Source organism: Gorilla gorilla, chromosome 6, assembly GCF_029281585.2.
Source record: "Gorilla gorilla gorilla isolate KB3781 chromosome 6, NHGRI_mGorGor1-v2.1_pri, whole genome shotgun sequence".
Lineage (NCBI taxonomy): Eukaryota > Metazoa > Chordata > Mammalia > Primates > Hominidae > Gorilla > Gorilla gorilla.
In genome coordinates this window covers 163733539-163747673 of record NC_073230.2, presented here as the reverse complement: position 1 = coordinate 163747673, position 14135 = coordinate 163733539, and the positions used below count along the sequence as shown (strand labels likewise).

General features: G+C 52.8%; 1 protein-coding gene across 4 annotated transcripts in view; it reads right to left on the bottom strand.

The window, feature by feature from the left end:
• Positions 1–206: 206 nt before the first annotated feature.
• The window catches only part of DPP6 (dipeptidyl peptidase like 6), a 1146878-nt gene continuing 1132949 nt past the window's right edge, over positions 207–14135 (bottom strand). For all 4 annotated transcript variants that reach the window (XM_063708874.1, XM_019031374.4, XM_019031372.4 and 1 more), the window contains 6 exons: positions 12495–12549; positions 8750–8861; positions 6740–6798; positions 5138–5210; positions 4956–5029; positions 207–2157 (listed from right to left, as the gene is read on the bottom strand). In XM_063708874.1, the coding sequence (XP_063564944.1) occupies positions 2011–2157; positions 4956–5029; positions 5138–5210; positions 6740–6798; positions 8750–8861; positions 12495–12549 (520 nt within the window). In that variant the 3' untranslated portion in view covers positions 207–2010. The remainder of the gene's footprint in view (positions 2158–4955; positions 5030–5137; positions 5211–6739; positions 6799–8749; positions 8862–12494; positions 12550–14135) is intronic.

Genomic DNA, 14135 nt, shown 5'->3' with positions numbered 1-14135 from the left:
GGCTTTGATATATTTGACTGGTTGCGTCCTTCTCTATTACCCAGACTGCTGCAACCATGGATGCAACCTTCATTTGGCACACAACAGGCTCTTGTGGCCATGCATCTGTCTTGGAGGGGCCCAGTGGGTTCTCTGAAAGTCTCCTGAAGCCTAGCACACTTTCTAAGGTGCGATGGTGGAGGATGAGCAAGAAAGGAACAATCCGAGTGGTAAAATAATGTTTTATTCCATGGATGAACAGACGCTACCATGCCACATCCCCACTTCCCTCCGACCAGATGTCGTGGCCAGAGCTGGCTTCCCCTTCCAGACCTAGCTGGCTCTGTAGTCGTTCAGGCCCATTGAAATAGCAAACGCACAGTCATGTAGCACTCGGATCGGTCCTGTTTATCAGCACGTTGGTCCTTTCACAAATGGTGGTGAATCACCTTTAAAACACCCAGTGATGGAGACCTTCCAATCACCCTAACTATAACGGACGTTCAGAGCTCATGTGGATAAACCCAAAGCCCCAAACGCCAAAATGCAACAGGGACGCATCTCCTCTGCTGATGGGATGCCAAGGACACCCCCGCAGGGCTGGGAGCTGGAGAAGTCAGTCCTGACATTCAGCTTGTCCACAAGCTCAAAAGGAAATGACGGTAATGGATATATTTCAAACTAGCACTTCTAGAGTCCAGATCAGCCACAGTGTCAGCATGCAGGCTCAACACGGGGTTAGCACTGGCGGGAGGAGGCTGGGTTGACTGCACAGAGGCCTGACACACATTGCTTCCTTTATATACAACAGAATGAAATATACACTGGGAACACCGGCCGCACATTTGGTGGGGGTGTATCTTACAAGGCTAACGTAGCACATCATCAACCTCCTGCTCGTGGCAGGAAGGTCACGGAGCCACCCCCACGATGGGAGAGGGATGCGTGCAGGCCCACAGAACCCTCAGGACTCCTGTGGCCTGAGCACACACAGCAGGCCTGCGGGTGGAGTTGACGCTTTGTCTTTTTTGTTTTTTTTTGTTTGTTTTTTTTTTAACCAAATGTCATGGGAAAGAGCTTGATACGGTACCAAGGAGGACAAGGATGGTTGTAAGGACGGATGTAAATAGACAGTGCACACCTACAGCCAAGCCCTAGCATAGCTGAGTGGGAGAGAGGTTTTATTTAGGTACTTCTTTTAATGGGTGCTATTGGCTGTCTTCCCCCTCAGTGTTTAGGAACGTCTCCAAGACGTCTGAAGACAACCTTGAGGAGGGAGCAGTTACATCCGATCTGCTTCTTCATCCAAACAAGCGCAAAGTCTACACGTGGACTGGAGAAAGGAAAGCGAAACAAGGCCAAACCCCAAACAGCAAAACAACCCCATGACTGAGACAGTGGAGCATCAGGTTAAAACCATAGAAAAATACGAGTTAATTCTATCAGGTTAACCATTAGCGTAGCTACAGTAAGACTCTGTACAGAAAAGGGTTTTCTTGTAGCCCCTCACCATGTTGAACGTCCTAATTACAGGAAGTAGCAAGCCCATATATGAACACGCACTGCTAAAACAATTGTGCTGTAACTGCTGCGTCCATGGCACTGTGACATGAGACAGGGTGTGATGCCGCTAACGGGAACACAGAGGCTAGTGTGGGCGGGTCTCATGCTTCCGCTTGGTGGCTGGAATCTAGGGGCCGGTGTCCTGTGGGCTCGCGTGGGGTCTGCGGCCACCATCCTTTGCTCTGTTCCCTGGGGGAGGGGCCATGGTGTGCCGGTCTCTCGGGCGCCCGGAGGAGGCGCTGCTGCGGGGACAGCGTTGTCCCTGGTGCCATGGAGGCCGTGAGTGATGACCCCGGGGAAGGAGCTTGTTTCCCAGGCAAAACTGCCTTCGGCATCCGAGACACCCATGCTATGGAACACCCGGCCCCGCCCCGCCCCGCCCCTCCGAGGGAAGAGGGAGGGCAGGGAAATCCCTCGGTTGCATCTTGTTGTAGAAAGAGCCACGTTTGTGCTTAGAGCGACCTGAGGTTAGTCCTCCTCCTCGTCCTCTTTCGCTGTGACTGTCGGCAGTTTGTCCTGGATCCTGAAGCATTCCACGAAGAAGTTGATGATGGACCGGTACAGATGCTGTTTGAGGCTGGAGCTGGTAAAGTAATGGCTTTCGTCTGGGTAAATCTGCAAGGAAGGCACGGAGAAATTACTCTCCCAGGTATACCCTCCCCAGGGGACGGGAACGCACAGAAGGTGTGGAGCTTAGTGAAACCTGGGCCCTGTCCGGGGCTGGATTGTAGTTGATGAAGTGGGTTTGCTAACCATGCCACTCCTGATGGAAGTGCCTCTTCCTCCTGGGAGATCTGCCTGGCTGTCCCAGTCAGAGGGGCACCTCCCCTAGCGTGGACATGCACCACCCATTCGTGAAGCCAACCAGCCTTCAAACACCACCACGCCCCCGGTGCCTAGCCCTCTCCAGGCACAGCAAATGCTCAGTGGGAACTGGGTGAAAACATTGGGAAGCTCTTCATTCAACACTCTACAGTCCGGATCTGCTTGCTTGAATTTGCAACATGGATACAAGCTTAGGGACTACAGAGCTGAAGCCCAAGTTTTCAGGGTGTCAGGCTCTGAAAAGAAATAGAATTTCATGCCTGTAATCCCAGTGCTTTGGGAGGCCGAGGCGGGCGGATCACTTGAGGTCAGGAGTTCGAGACCAGCCTGGCCAACATGGTAAAACCGTGTCTCTACTAAAAATACAAAAATTAGCTGGGCATGGTGGGGCGTGCCTGTAATCCCAGCTACTCGGGAGGCTGAGGTAGGAGAATCACTTGAACCCAGGAGGCGGAGGTTGCTGTGAGCCGAGATTGCGCCATTACACTCCTATGCTCTCTCAGTTACACTCTGAGTGTGGGAAACTCCCGTGGAAGGGCTGCATGCTGTCCTGGGTGCCCACGGGCCCACCCCACAGATTTTGCGTCCTGGCTACTCCCTGTGTGACTGTGGACGGTTAACTTGCCTGAGCCTTGGATTCCAGGTGTGTCGGGTGGGGAGGATAATCACAGACTCCAGCTCATGACACTTTGTGAGAATTAAACAATCTTATAGCCGTGGTGTGCTTAGAATGAGGCCTGGAATGTGGGCTTGTTCGATCCCAGATGCCAATAGGATGATGGCTAATTATTCTACTGCCAATGCAGTGATGCCACCATCTCCTAGGAGCACCATGAACCATCTGTGCACGTGCAGGGATTCAAAGCCTGCATCTTATTCTTTTCTTTTCTTTTTCAGACAGGGTCTCACTCTGTCGCCCAGGCTGGAATGCCATGGTGTGACCATAGCTCACTGCAGCCTCAATCTCCTGGGCTCAAGTGATTCTCCCACTTCAGCCTCCTGTGTAGCTGGGACCACAGGTACACATGACTACGTCCGGCTATTTTCTAAAAACTTTTTGTAGAGATGGGGTCTTGCTCTGTTGCCTAGGCTGGTCTCAAACTCCTGAGCTCAAGGCAATCCCCGCACCTCAGCCTCCCAAAGTGCAGGGACTACAGGTGTGAGCCACTGCATCTGGCCCAAAGCCTATATCTTTCTATGACACCAGACTGCCTCTTCCTGCCGTCCTTGTATGTTTTTGGAGGGTGAAATTCATCTTTATTTTGAAGTATTTATTAATGCTGTCATTAGGCTATGATATGTCATTAAAACATCAAGTAGTACAAGAGGGTATGGGCAGGAAGCTTTCTCCTCCTGCCTCAGGCCCCCGTCTCCCGTGTTCTTACCTGGGGCTGGGCCTGGCTCCAGATGCATGGGGTGTCTGTGAAGGCTTTTGCTGCGCCCACGTGTGTCCCTGGGTGGGTCCTGCTCCCTGAAACCCGTGGAGCCTGCAGCGATGCAGGCTGCTCTGTACCTGGGGGGTTTAGCTCGCCCCGTATCTTGGGGAGTTGCCCACATGAACACATACAGATGGACCTTTGGAGCTTCCATGGTCAGTGTGCTTAACACTGCCATGCAACTGCCACACTTACTTTGAAAAAGTCTGAAATCTGAATGTCTTTCACAAGGGAACTCAAGTGTGGTGTAACCCCGTCCTTCTGCCCCTCTTCATCCACACTGGGGTCCAACTCCCTTCTGGCTGGAGCTCTCCCTGCCTGATCAAGCCCACAGGTGGTCCCTCCCTTCCACAGGCAGGGATGCTGGAGGCCAAGGCAGTGATCAGCCCAGGGCAAGAGCTCTCTGAGGAAGGCAGGGTGCCTGCCTGTCATCTGTCCCCAAGGAGCTCTCCCATTCATGTTGGACCTGAAGAGACCATTGGGTCATACCTGTTCCACCAAAGGAGCAGAAGGCAGGAAGGAAATGGCAGAAGTTTCCAGAGACATCCCTGTGCACTGCTGGGAAGAGCCCAGGTTTGAGGCTGCTGGGTCAGCACTTGATGCTGTTGTGGACGGGCCACGGGTTGGTTGTGGGAAAGTGAGTTCAGTTCTGGGAAGAGTACCCCTCTTTCACTACTGCCTAGCTACTAATGGCCCCAGGACATCCTGCTAGTGTGTAGTAACATGTGGTGTTGGTCAGAGGGAAGCAGTGGGGCAAGGCTCAGGGCCCACCAGCACCACTCTCACCAACCCAGAACAACAGTCCCACTCTCCACACCGGGATAGCCCCAGCCACACTGCTGGGCAGGGTAGGTGCTGGCTTGGTTCTTCTCACTGCCCAGAGGAGGGGAGCAGGGCTGGGGTGGGAGTACGGGGAGATGGTTGTCCTAAAGGGATTTAAACCTGACTGAAGTACAGAGCGGAGCTATCATTAATTATAAGAAAACGTTGAGCATGTGCTGATTTTCCAACCTGCTGGGACCCTGCTCATCACCGACCACCACAGCACAGGCGTGTCTGCTGCAGTAGAAGGCCCTGAACACCCGTCAGGTCTTTCTCCGTGAAAGGAATGTCTTGCTCCAGGTTCAAAACAGAGTAACATGCGTACTGTACCTGTAAGCTGTAATTAGCCTTTCCCCTAATTAGTTGTGTAATGAGTTCTGCTGTGTGCTGGAAATGAATTTTTTCTGTGCAAAAAAAAAAAAAAGAGAGGAAGACATTTGTTAAAACCCATGGTGCCATCAAGGAGGAGGCTCTTACCAGATACACAGTGAATTCACGTTTTCAGTCCTTACCATCGGCAGTGGGATGAATGATCAGGAACTGCTGTTCTTCCAGCGCGGAGACTCGATGGGCTACCTTGGTCATCTGCACATGCGGGGGCAAGGGGACAGAGTTAGGGGGCTGCACTGCAGGGAGCCAGGTGTTCTGCTTGGAAACCTGACTGAGAAGGTAGGTGAAGTGTATTGAAAACACTAAGTTCCCGGAGAACCGGGATGCCTTATATCTGCAAAGAAATGCAGGGCAGATGTCAGAAGCCCAGTGGTATGGTTTGACTCTGTGTCCCCACCCAAATCTCATCTTGTAGCTCCCATAATTCCCACGAGTTGTGGGAGGGACCCAGTGGGAGATGAATGAATCATGGGGGTGGGTCTTTCCTGTGCTGCTGTTCTCATGATAATGAATAAATCTCACGAGATCTGATGACTTTATAAGGCAGAGTTTCCCTGCACATGCTTTCTCTTTGCCTGCTGCCATCCGTGTAAGATGTGACCAGCTCCTCCTTGCCTTCAGCATGATTGTGAGGCTTCCCCAGCCACGTGGAACTGTAAGTTCTCCACTAAACCTATTTCCTTTGTAAATTGCCTAGTCTCAGGTATGTCTTTATCAGCAGCATGAAAACGGACTAATACACCACACCCAGCTTTCCCCCACATTAACTCCCTTTTTGGAAGAGGAGGGGGTGGAAGAGAAGAAGGGAAAAAGGAAGAGTTTCCTCCAACTCCAGGTAGCCTCAGAGGGCCATCATTTCACCTGGAGCCTCAGGGAGCTGACTCCCTGGTCGGACTCAGTTCCTTTGTCCAAGTTTCCACTCTGAAAACGCAGTGCTGCCTCGGCCAGGAGCTCTGGCCTCCCTCCCTGCACACAGCTGGAGAAATGCCGTGTCTGACAGCTGCACCAAATCAACAGGTCTGACCAGGAGGTCGCATCAGAGAGGCCTTCTGCTCCTCAGTCAAGAGCTCACTCTCGGACCAGGGGTGGTGGTTCATACCTGTAATCCCAGCACTTTGGGAGGCTGAGGCAGGTGGATCACCTGAGGTCAGGAGTTGGAGACCACCCTGACCAACACGGTGAAACCCCGTCTCTACTGAAAATACAAAAATTAGCTGGGCATGGCAGCGTGTGCCTGTAATCCAAGCTACTTGGGAGGCTGAGACAGGAGAATTGCTTGAACCTGGGAGGCAGAGGTTGCAGTGAGCCGAGATCATGCCGCTACACTCTAGCCTGGGCAATGGAGCAAGACTCCATCTCAAAAAAAAAAAAGCTCACTCTCCCCCAGCAGCACAGCTCTGGCTGTAGGGAGAGCCAGGAGTCCTGTGCACATCAGGTATCCATGGACGCTGGGACTGACTCCGCCATCAAATATCCTCTTACTTTCTTCCTCATCCCTCAAGTCGTACAACGGGAAATCAGGCGGAACCCAGAGAGGCCAGGTTAACCTCAATCCACGGTCTGGCGGAATGATCCTTCGGAGGTTTCTGAGTGGGCTTTGGTGCTGGTGAGGGAGAAGCATGGGGCTGGGGAAGGCAGAGTGGGCCATACAGCCAGGGCAGGCTGGGAGACTGTGGCAGAGGCTGACTGGTCTCATCACATTCTCTAGTTGTGCCCATACATACCTCGTATGCTCTGTTGTCAAGTCCGTGGAGGCCCAAGTACCTCTCGGAAAACGCAGAGGCTGCACGGAAGCAAAGGGAGGGAGGTTACCGCTGGCTTCGAGGCCCTGTGAGCGCAGCCCCCAAACTCTAAGGAGGGCCCTGGGCCGGGTGCGGGGTGGGGACTCAGGCTCATTCCCACTTGCCACTTGTGTGGCAGATTGTTGGTTTTTTAAAAACACCACCTAAATCATTTGGGTCTTTACAAGGGGCATCAGGCGGTACAACGGGAACCTTAACGTGTGTGAGTGCCGGTGTTGCAATTTTCATCAGCACCGCAGAACCTTAATTAAGCAAAACCCAGTTAATCTGATTCCTAAATAAGTAGGATAACCTCCTCCTTCAACACTTAGGAAGGGCATGGGTGGTAAGAGAGCACATTTCCATCAAGATTTACTTATTTTTTAAAAAGTCCAGGCACATCCCTGCTCTTGGTTCTGCCTGAGGCCCTGCGGTCAGCTGGGTGACAGGAGGAGTGTCAGGGGCTTCTCCCAGGGCTGAGGGTCGAAAGGGCTCTGCACAGTGCCCCTGGCCTGCAGGGTAAGCCTGAGGGCGCCCAGGAGACAATAAAGAGGACTGGCTAGTTTTGGGCACAGTGACCCATCAAGACATGATGGCAGCTTTTGTGTGCATTTGAATCAGACAATCTGATTCAGATTTATGTGCATTTGAATCAGACAAATCTGAAACAGCATGATGAAAGAATTAAGAAAGTCTCACTCAATTTGAAGGTGGCACCTGCATTCCTGAGGGGAGATTCCTCTTACATGATTCACATTTTGGACCAGGAGAGTTCCTGTATGAGTTGAAATTTGCACTGGAGTGAGCCCGCTGTGAAGGTGTTGGGAGACTTGGCTGCACCAGCCAGGAGACTGCTGGGCCCACCATGGTCCCTGCCTTGCTGGGCGGTGTCTACAGGGCTCGGCCAGCACAGCAGGGCTGGGGCTAGGTGTGGCAATGGGGGCTGGACTTGTTCCTCCAACCTGCAGGGAATGTCAGGCTCTGGCAGGGCTGCAGTGGACCAGCAGCAGGAAGCCCCCTCCATTTCCACCTCACTTGCCAGCGCTGCTTAGGGTGGAGACAGCTGGAGGGAACAGCCTGGCTGCCACGGAGCCCTGACCTGAATTCAAGTTCTCGGAGCCATAGAAAAGACCTCTCTGTATATTCTAAGAAATGGGTTCAGGTCACAGAGCTCAGGTTCAGAGAAAAAGGGTTGGGTGACCATAAGGAGGAGAATGCAGGAGCCTGGAACCCCCAAACACAGCAAAGCCCTTCTGTGCCTGGACAGAGGTCTGGTTCCCACACCTGGGTGGGCTCATCTCCATCTGGTCCCCACAGCAGGTCACCCTGAAAGCCTGACCCCATCTCTGCCTTGTGCCCATGGAGAGCCATATTCTCTGAGGACAGGTGCTGACCAGGTGCCATTTGCATGGCCAGGGAGTCAGGAAGGCAGAGCTGAGCCACGTGGACCTCATTGAATTGCTCTATGGTAGCAATTCCCTCCCAACCATCCCTTCCTTATTTGGTAACACCTGTGCACCAAATACCCATGCCCAGGCATAGAACTCAGGGCAGGGCCCTGCTCGGATTCTTCTGGGAGCAGAGAAGGAGGGCGGCCCGGCAGGGCCTGTGGCACCTGCTCCCCTCCTGCACACCCTGGCTTCCTCGCCCCCACTGCTGCCAGCGGAATACTAGCTGTTTCCAACTTGTGGTCTTCATTGGGATGTGATTTGTAGCCATCAGGGGATTGACCACTTTCATTCAAAACATATCACCTGAGACCTTCCCTCTCCTTCCCCGGGTTCTTCCATCAGCCCAAGGTGGTGACTGTGGCCTGGAGGCGCCTGTGGTTAGAGGGACGGTGGTGCTGAAGGGAGGGCTGTGGGGCCACGCAGCCAGGGGGCGGGGCGGGGCGGGGTGGGGCGGGGCGGGGCGGGAGCAGGGCCCATCGCTTGGTCCTGCAGGGCTATTTACCATAGAGTTTGAAGTCTGTTATTGGAGAGAGAGCAGAGCCGCAGGTGAATGTCTGGCCTTGATTTTCTCCCTTTGCTGGGAGGATGTAGGTGCTCAGGTAGCCACCGTAATCCTGGAGAAAGCGCAGAGAGAAGAAAGTTAGGAGTCCTGGCAGTAACTCAGCATGAAGCAGCCTCGGGCAGGGAGACAGCCCCAGAGCAGCCAGTTCCATGCAAGTTCTCTCCTTTTACAAAATGTGTCACTTGGAAAGTTGTTCACGGGGCAGTAACAAGAGATGAAAAGCAAACTCCCTTCCAACTCAGCATTATGCGATGTGCGCCTTCCCTGCTTCTGAGCCTTGGTGTCAAGGGACGTGAGGATGAAATGCGACGGCGAATTGGAAAGGCAAGTGTGGACTGCACAGGTGTAAGGTGCTGTCCTTCAGGCTCAGCGTCTCTTTACGGCATTTCTTACCGCCTCCCTTGTCTGTGGGTGAGGCCCAAGCCATTGCACATGATTCTGAGGGAGGGGCCAACAAGTGGCTTAGGGCGCAAGTCCTGGTCTGCACATGCTCAGCACAAGGCCGACACGAGACAGACGCTCCCAGGTGTTCTGTATTCAGGTAAGTCCTAGACTCCTGCCCTTCCCTGCCCTTGGTGGGGATGAGGAAGCCGTACTGCAGTGCAGGCCTCCCCAGAGAAAAGCCCTACCTCCTTGCCTGCTCGGTGCCTTCAAGGCTGGATGCTCAGACGAGCTGCAGCCTCCAAAGGGAAGACCCCGAGGGAAACAGGGGACAGCACGGAACTGTCAGGTATGTGTGAGAGACAGAGCATGTGGCAGCGTGTGTGTGAGTATATGGGTGTGTGTATGTGTGATATGTGTGTATAAACGTGTGAACATGTGCATGGGTGTATGTATGTGTATAAGCACGTGTGAGCATGTGTAATCCTGTGTGTGCCTATACATGTATGTGAGAGCGTGTGCATATGTGAGCATGTGTGTATGCCTGTGTGATCATGTGTGTATGAGTATGTGTGTAAACTTGTGCAAACCTGTGTATGTGTGATCATGTGTGCCTGTGTGTGAGCGTGTATGTGTGAGCATGTATGTGTAAGAGCATGTGTATGAGCCTGTGTGAACATGTGTGTATGTGTGAGCATGTGTATGTAATCGTGTATGTGCGCATGTGTATGTAATCGTGTGTATGTGTGTGAGCGTGTGTGAGCATGTGTATAGGCGAGCATGTGTGTGAGCATGTGTATGTAATCGTGAGCGTGAGCATGTATGTGGGAGCATGTGTATGTAATCATGTGAGCATGTGTGTGTATGGGTGAGCAGGTGTATGTAATTGTGTGAGCATATGTGTGTGTGAGTAGGTGTAGGTAATTGTGTGAGCAGGTGTATGTAATCGTGTTTGTGAGCATGTATGTGTATGTGTGAGCATGTGTATGTAATTTGTGAGCATGTGTGTGTGTGTGAGCAGGTGTATGTAATCGTGTATGTGTGAGCAGGTGTATGTAATCGTGTGTGTGAGCATGTGTATGGGTAAACATGTATGAGCATGTGTGTGTGAGCATGTTTATGGGTGAGCATGTGTGTGAGCAGGTGTATGGGTGAGCATGTGTGTGAGCAGGTGTATGGGTGAGCATGTGTGTGTGAGCATGTGTATGGGTGAGCATCCATGTGTATGTGAGTCTGTGAGCATGCGTGTTGGTGGGAGCATGGAGTGTAGAGAACCCAGGTACCTGACTGAGACCGTGAAGCGCAGGTCATGCCAAACTCCCCCAAGATCAACCATTTATGACCTGTACGATCGTTCCGGTGTGTTCCCTTAATAGGGCAGAGGCACCTTGTCTAATGACAATGAAAGAATATTTTCATTTTCTGACAAATAATATTTATTGTCAGTGAACTCCACACGTCCTTACTTGTCATTCTTCGTTTTCTTTAAATCTCATTTTCCTGCAGGGCCACGCGGCCTGCTCTGGTTTAAATGAGAGACAGGCAATCTTCTGCAGGGGGGATTTTCGGTGTCGGGGGGGAAACTGCAGAACATAATGCACAGGTGCCCCCTTGCTCTCCAGGTCACCTCTGGGTGCAGGGTGGCTGCTGCTCCCCTGGGCTCTGTGTCCCAGGTCCCGCGATGCCTGACAAAGGCTGCAGCCAGATCACTGGGGCACATGCGAGGAGGAAACAGAATGGACAGGCCACAACATGCTAAGCCACTAAAAGGATTGACACTTTATTCTTCAGAGGAGAAATACCATTGTGGGATCTACGGACCTCTATCTAAGGCTTGTTAAAACAAAACAGAGATGCTTATGCTCTGGAAAGACGCCCGGGATCCACTGGGCAGAATGGCAAAGGAAAGATCCCCAGCACGGAGCTCAGACAGATGTCCTCGGCGGAGCTGAGTGCGGGGGTACAGCGTGTGGGGGTGCATCAGTTGTGCTCTGACAGGTGCACAGGGTCCCCTTTCCCTTTGGCACCTCGGCTGCCTGTGCTTCTGGACGAGCTGCCTGTTGAGAAAGCCTCTCTGTGTCCAGAAGTGAACTATGAAAGGCTCTGAGTGGATGGACTATATGCAAGGCACAGGAAGGAGGCCAGGCCCTCAGGAGTGGCATCCATGTGCATTTGGGGCACAGTGACGACTGGAAAAGACTGACCACGGCCCAGGCTCCCTGCCTTTCAGCTGCCAGTCTGCTGGGAAGTCACTTCCATGAGGGTGGGGAGAGGTGATGGCTATTGACACCCAAGTTACACCTACCAATGACCCAGTGGCTTCGGGCCTCACAGGCAGTGAGTGGACATCTAGGCACCTGGAATGCACCTCTAGGGCTCTGTGCCCGGGCTCTGAACAAGGAGAGAAGCCGCTGGCCCTCCTCCTGACCGCTTCACCTCCAGCAGGTAAGGAGGAGGTGATGGGAGGGATCCTGCATCCCCTGCTTCCGGGAGCAGCCCACAGGGCAGGGCCGGGTCTCCAGTGCATGCTGGGCTCTGAGGTTTTGGAGGCGATGACGTAAGAGGCACTGTGCTGATTACTTGTCCAAGCCTTCACCTGTGGGGTTGTCACAGCAAGGCCTCCTCTGCAGGGCCTGTGCTGAGGGTCACTCTCAGAGGGAAGATGGGTCTATACCGACCCATCTGTGTGCTGGCCTTCTTGAGATCAAGAGGCCTCAGGTCTAGGCTAAGGAGAATGAGGGGCCATGTACCAGGGCCATAGTAGGTGGCGGTGCAGGGACCTAACTCCAAACCGTGGGCCTCAGCTACAGCTGAGCTGTCCCAGGCTACAGCCTTCTGACAAGGGCCACCAGATGGGAGCGGCTCTGGTTTGAGAGTTCACTTCACTGCGCGACCCTCCCCACACCTGTGCTTCCGTCTAAGTAGACATGGTAATTAACGTTGTTACTCCACATCAAGTTATCCAGAAATAGATTCTGCTTCCCGTCTTTCCTGGCTACCATGCCAAGAGCTACAGCAGATGGATGGGAGAAAAGTCATTAGGAATGTATTAGAGCTCTCCTGCGGGGACTTGGCTTCCCTTCTCTTTCCTTCCAGATAATGTAAAAAGAAACTTAGAAAAATGAGCTGATCAAATGAAACCTCCCACGGCTGGAATCACTAAGCACCCAGGCTCTTGATTTTAAAAAATTACTTGCTCACCAGCAGACCACAGACGTTCTCAATAAATCAGGATTAGACGTGGGTAATGGTGCAGGCCACACTGGAACTGAGGGGTATTCAGACCAGGGTGGCGCAGACTCACCTTCCCGAACACGGCCACGCGCGTCCTGTCAATGTACTGCTCCTTCAGCATCGTCCTGTGAGGTTGAGGAGGGGAGAGAGGGTTCAGTGCACATCCTGCTGGCACTTTGTCTTCTTGTAGCCCAGAGCCATGTTTTCCATCCATTTCAAGGATGAAAACCCCTCTTCAAATAAAAAGCAACCTTAGCATTCCAATATAATTATTTATTGCTTTTATTTATTTAGTGCCAAGTCAGCATGTTCACGTTAAAACCTCAAAGCACCCTTGCAATAACTCTGTAGCACTTCCAGGTATAAAAGCTTCTCCACCGCGAGCCGTTAATCCACAGCCGCAGAGCCCCTTCTGGGAGACGCAGCCCCTGTTGCATGGGGTCCATCTGCTGCTATTGGGCCCCCACCCAGAGCCTGTGACTCCAAGCATGCGGGCTCTGGGATGAGCCTTAGGGGTCGGCAGGAATCTGTGGAGCTCTGGTTCTATGCTTCTGGGCTCAGAGTCAAGCCAGTGAGACCCCATCCCACCTGCACAGCCTTCTGTTCCCAATTCCTGGGAGGAGGCCCCTGTCTTGTACCTGTTTGGCCACAGAGGGATTCTTCCCATGAGCTTCCTGCTACGGCCCAGCCTTGGCAGCAGCCGCTTGGTGCTCTGGGCCAGTGCTGCCTGGGTCCCTGCCTCACCCTTGCTGGGACCTTGCCCCGCACTGTGGTCTTCTGCTTCCCCCACGAAGTGGCTGGGGTCCTTCCAGTTTCTGGACCTCAACCAGCAGCAGGACACCTGCAGGCTGTGGGCTTGTTGCTTGTTAGATGGAAATTATTGTCTGTCTGGATTTTACCTCAAGCCAAGCCATAATGTCAAGTGTGGAGTTAGAGATATTTTTAGACATTTTCTAGTAAAGAGGAGAAAATATAATTTCTTTTCTCAACCCTTATGAGCTCCTGGTCGAGACACTGTCACTATCCTGAAAATGAAAGTCAGATGAACAAGAGGCAAACCAGAAGAGATTTCCTGGCGTGCGCTGTGCCCTCCACGTGGCGGGGGCCTCAGTTCCAGTGCCTCTCAAGGCAGTGGCTTAGGGGCCCTGTTTACACAGTATTTTAACAAAGAGACATAACTCTCAGCATAGTGACCAGGCAAAGGAGAGAGCAGCTCCAGTCTTTTATTTATTTATGGTTTTCTTTTTGAGATGGAGTTTGGCTCATTGCCCAGGCTGGAGTGCAGTGGCGCGATCGTGGCTCACCGCAACCTCTGCCTCCCAGGTTCAAGCGATTCTCCTGCCTCAACCTCCTGAGTAGCTGGGATTACACCTGGCTGATTTTTGTGTTTTTAATAGAGACGGGGTTTCACCGTGTTGGCCAGCTGGTCTTGATTGAACTCCTGGCCTCAGGTGATCAGCCCACCTGGGCCTCCCAAAGTGCTGGGATTACAGGCGTGAGCCACCGTGCCCGGCCTCCAGTCTTTTAAAAGGAGGGAACGTGTGAGAAGGCAGTGCAATCTGCCCCCAGAGTCCCTGGCAATGGCTGGGGCCCTCTCTGGGCTGATGAGCAGGTGCCGTCCCCAGGAAGGAAGGATGGATGTCCTGGCGCCTGGCAAACAGGGGCAGAGGCAGAGAGTCCCTGCGTTTTCAGTGTCTTTCACTTAGCAGGT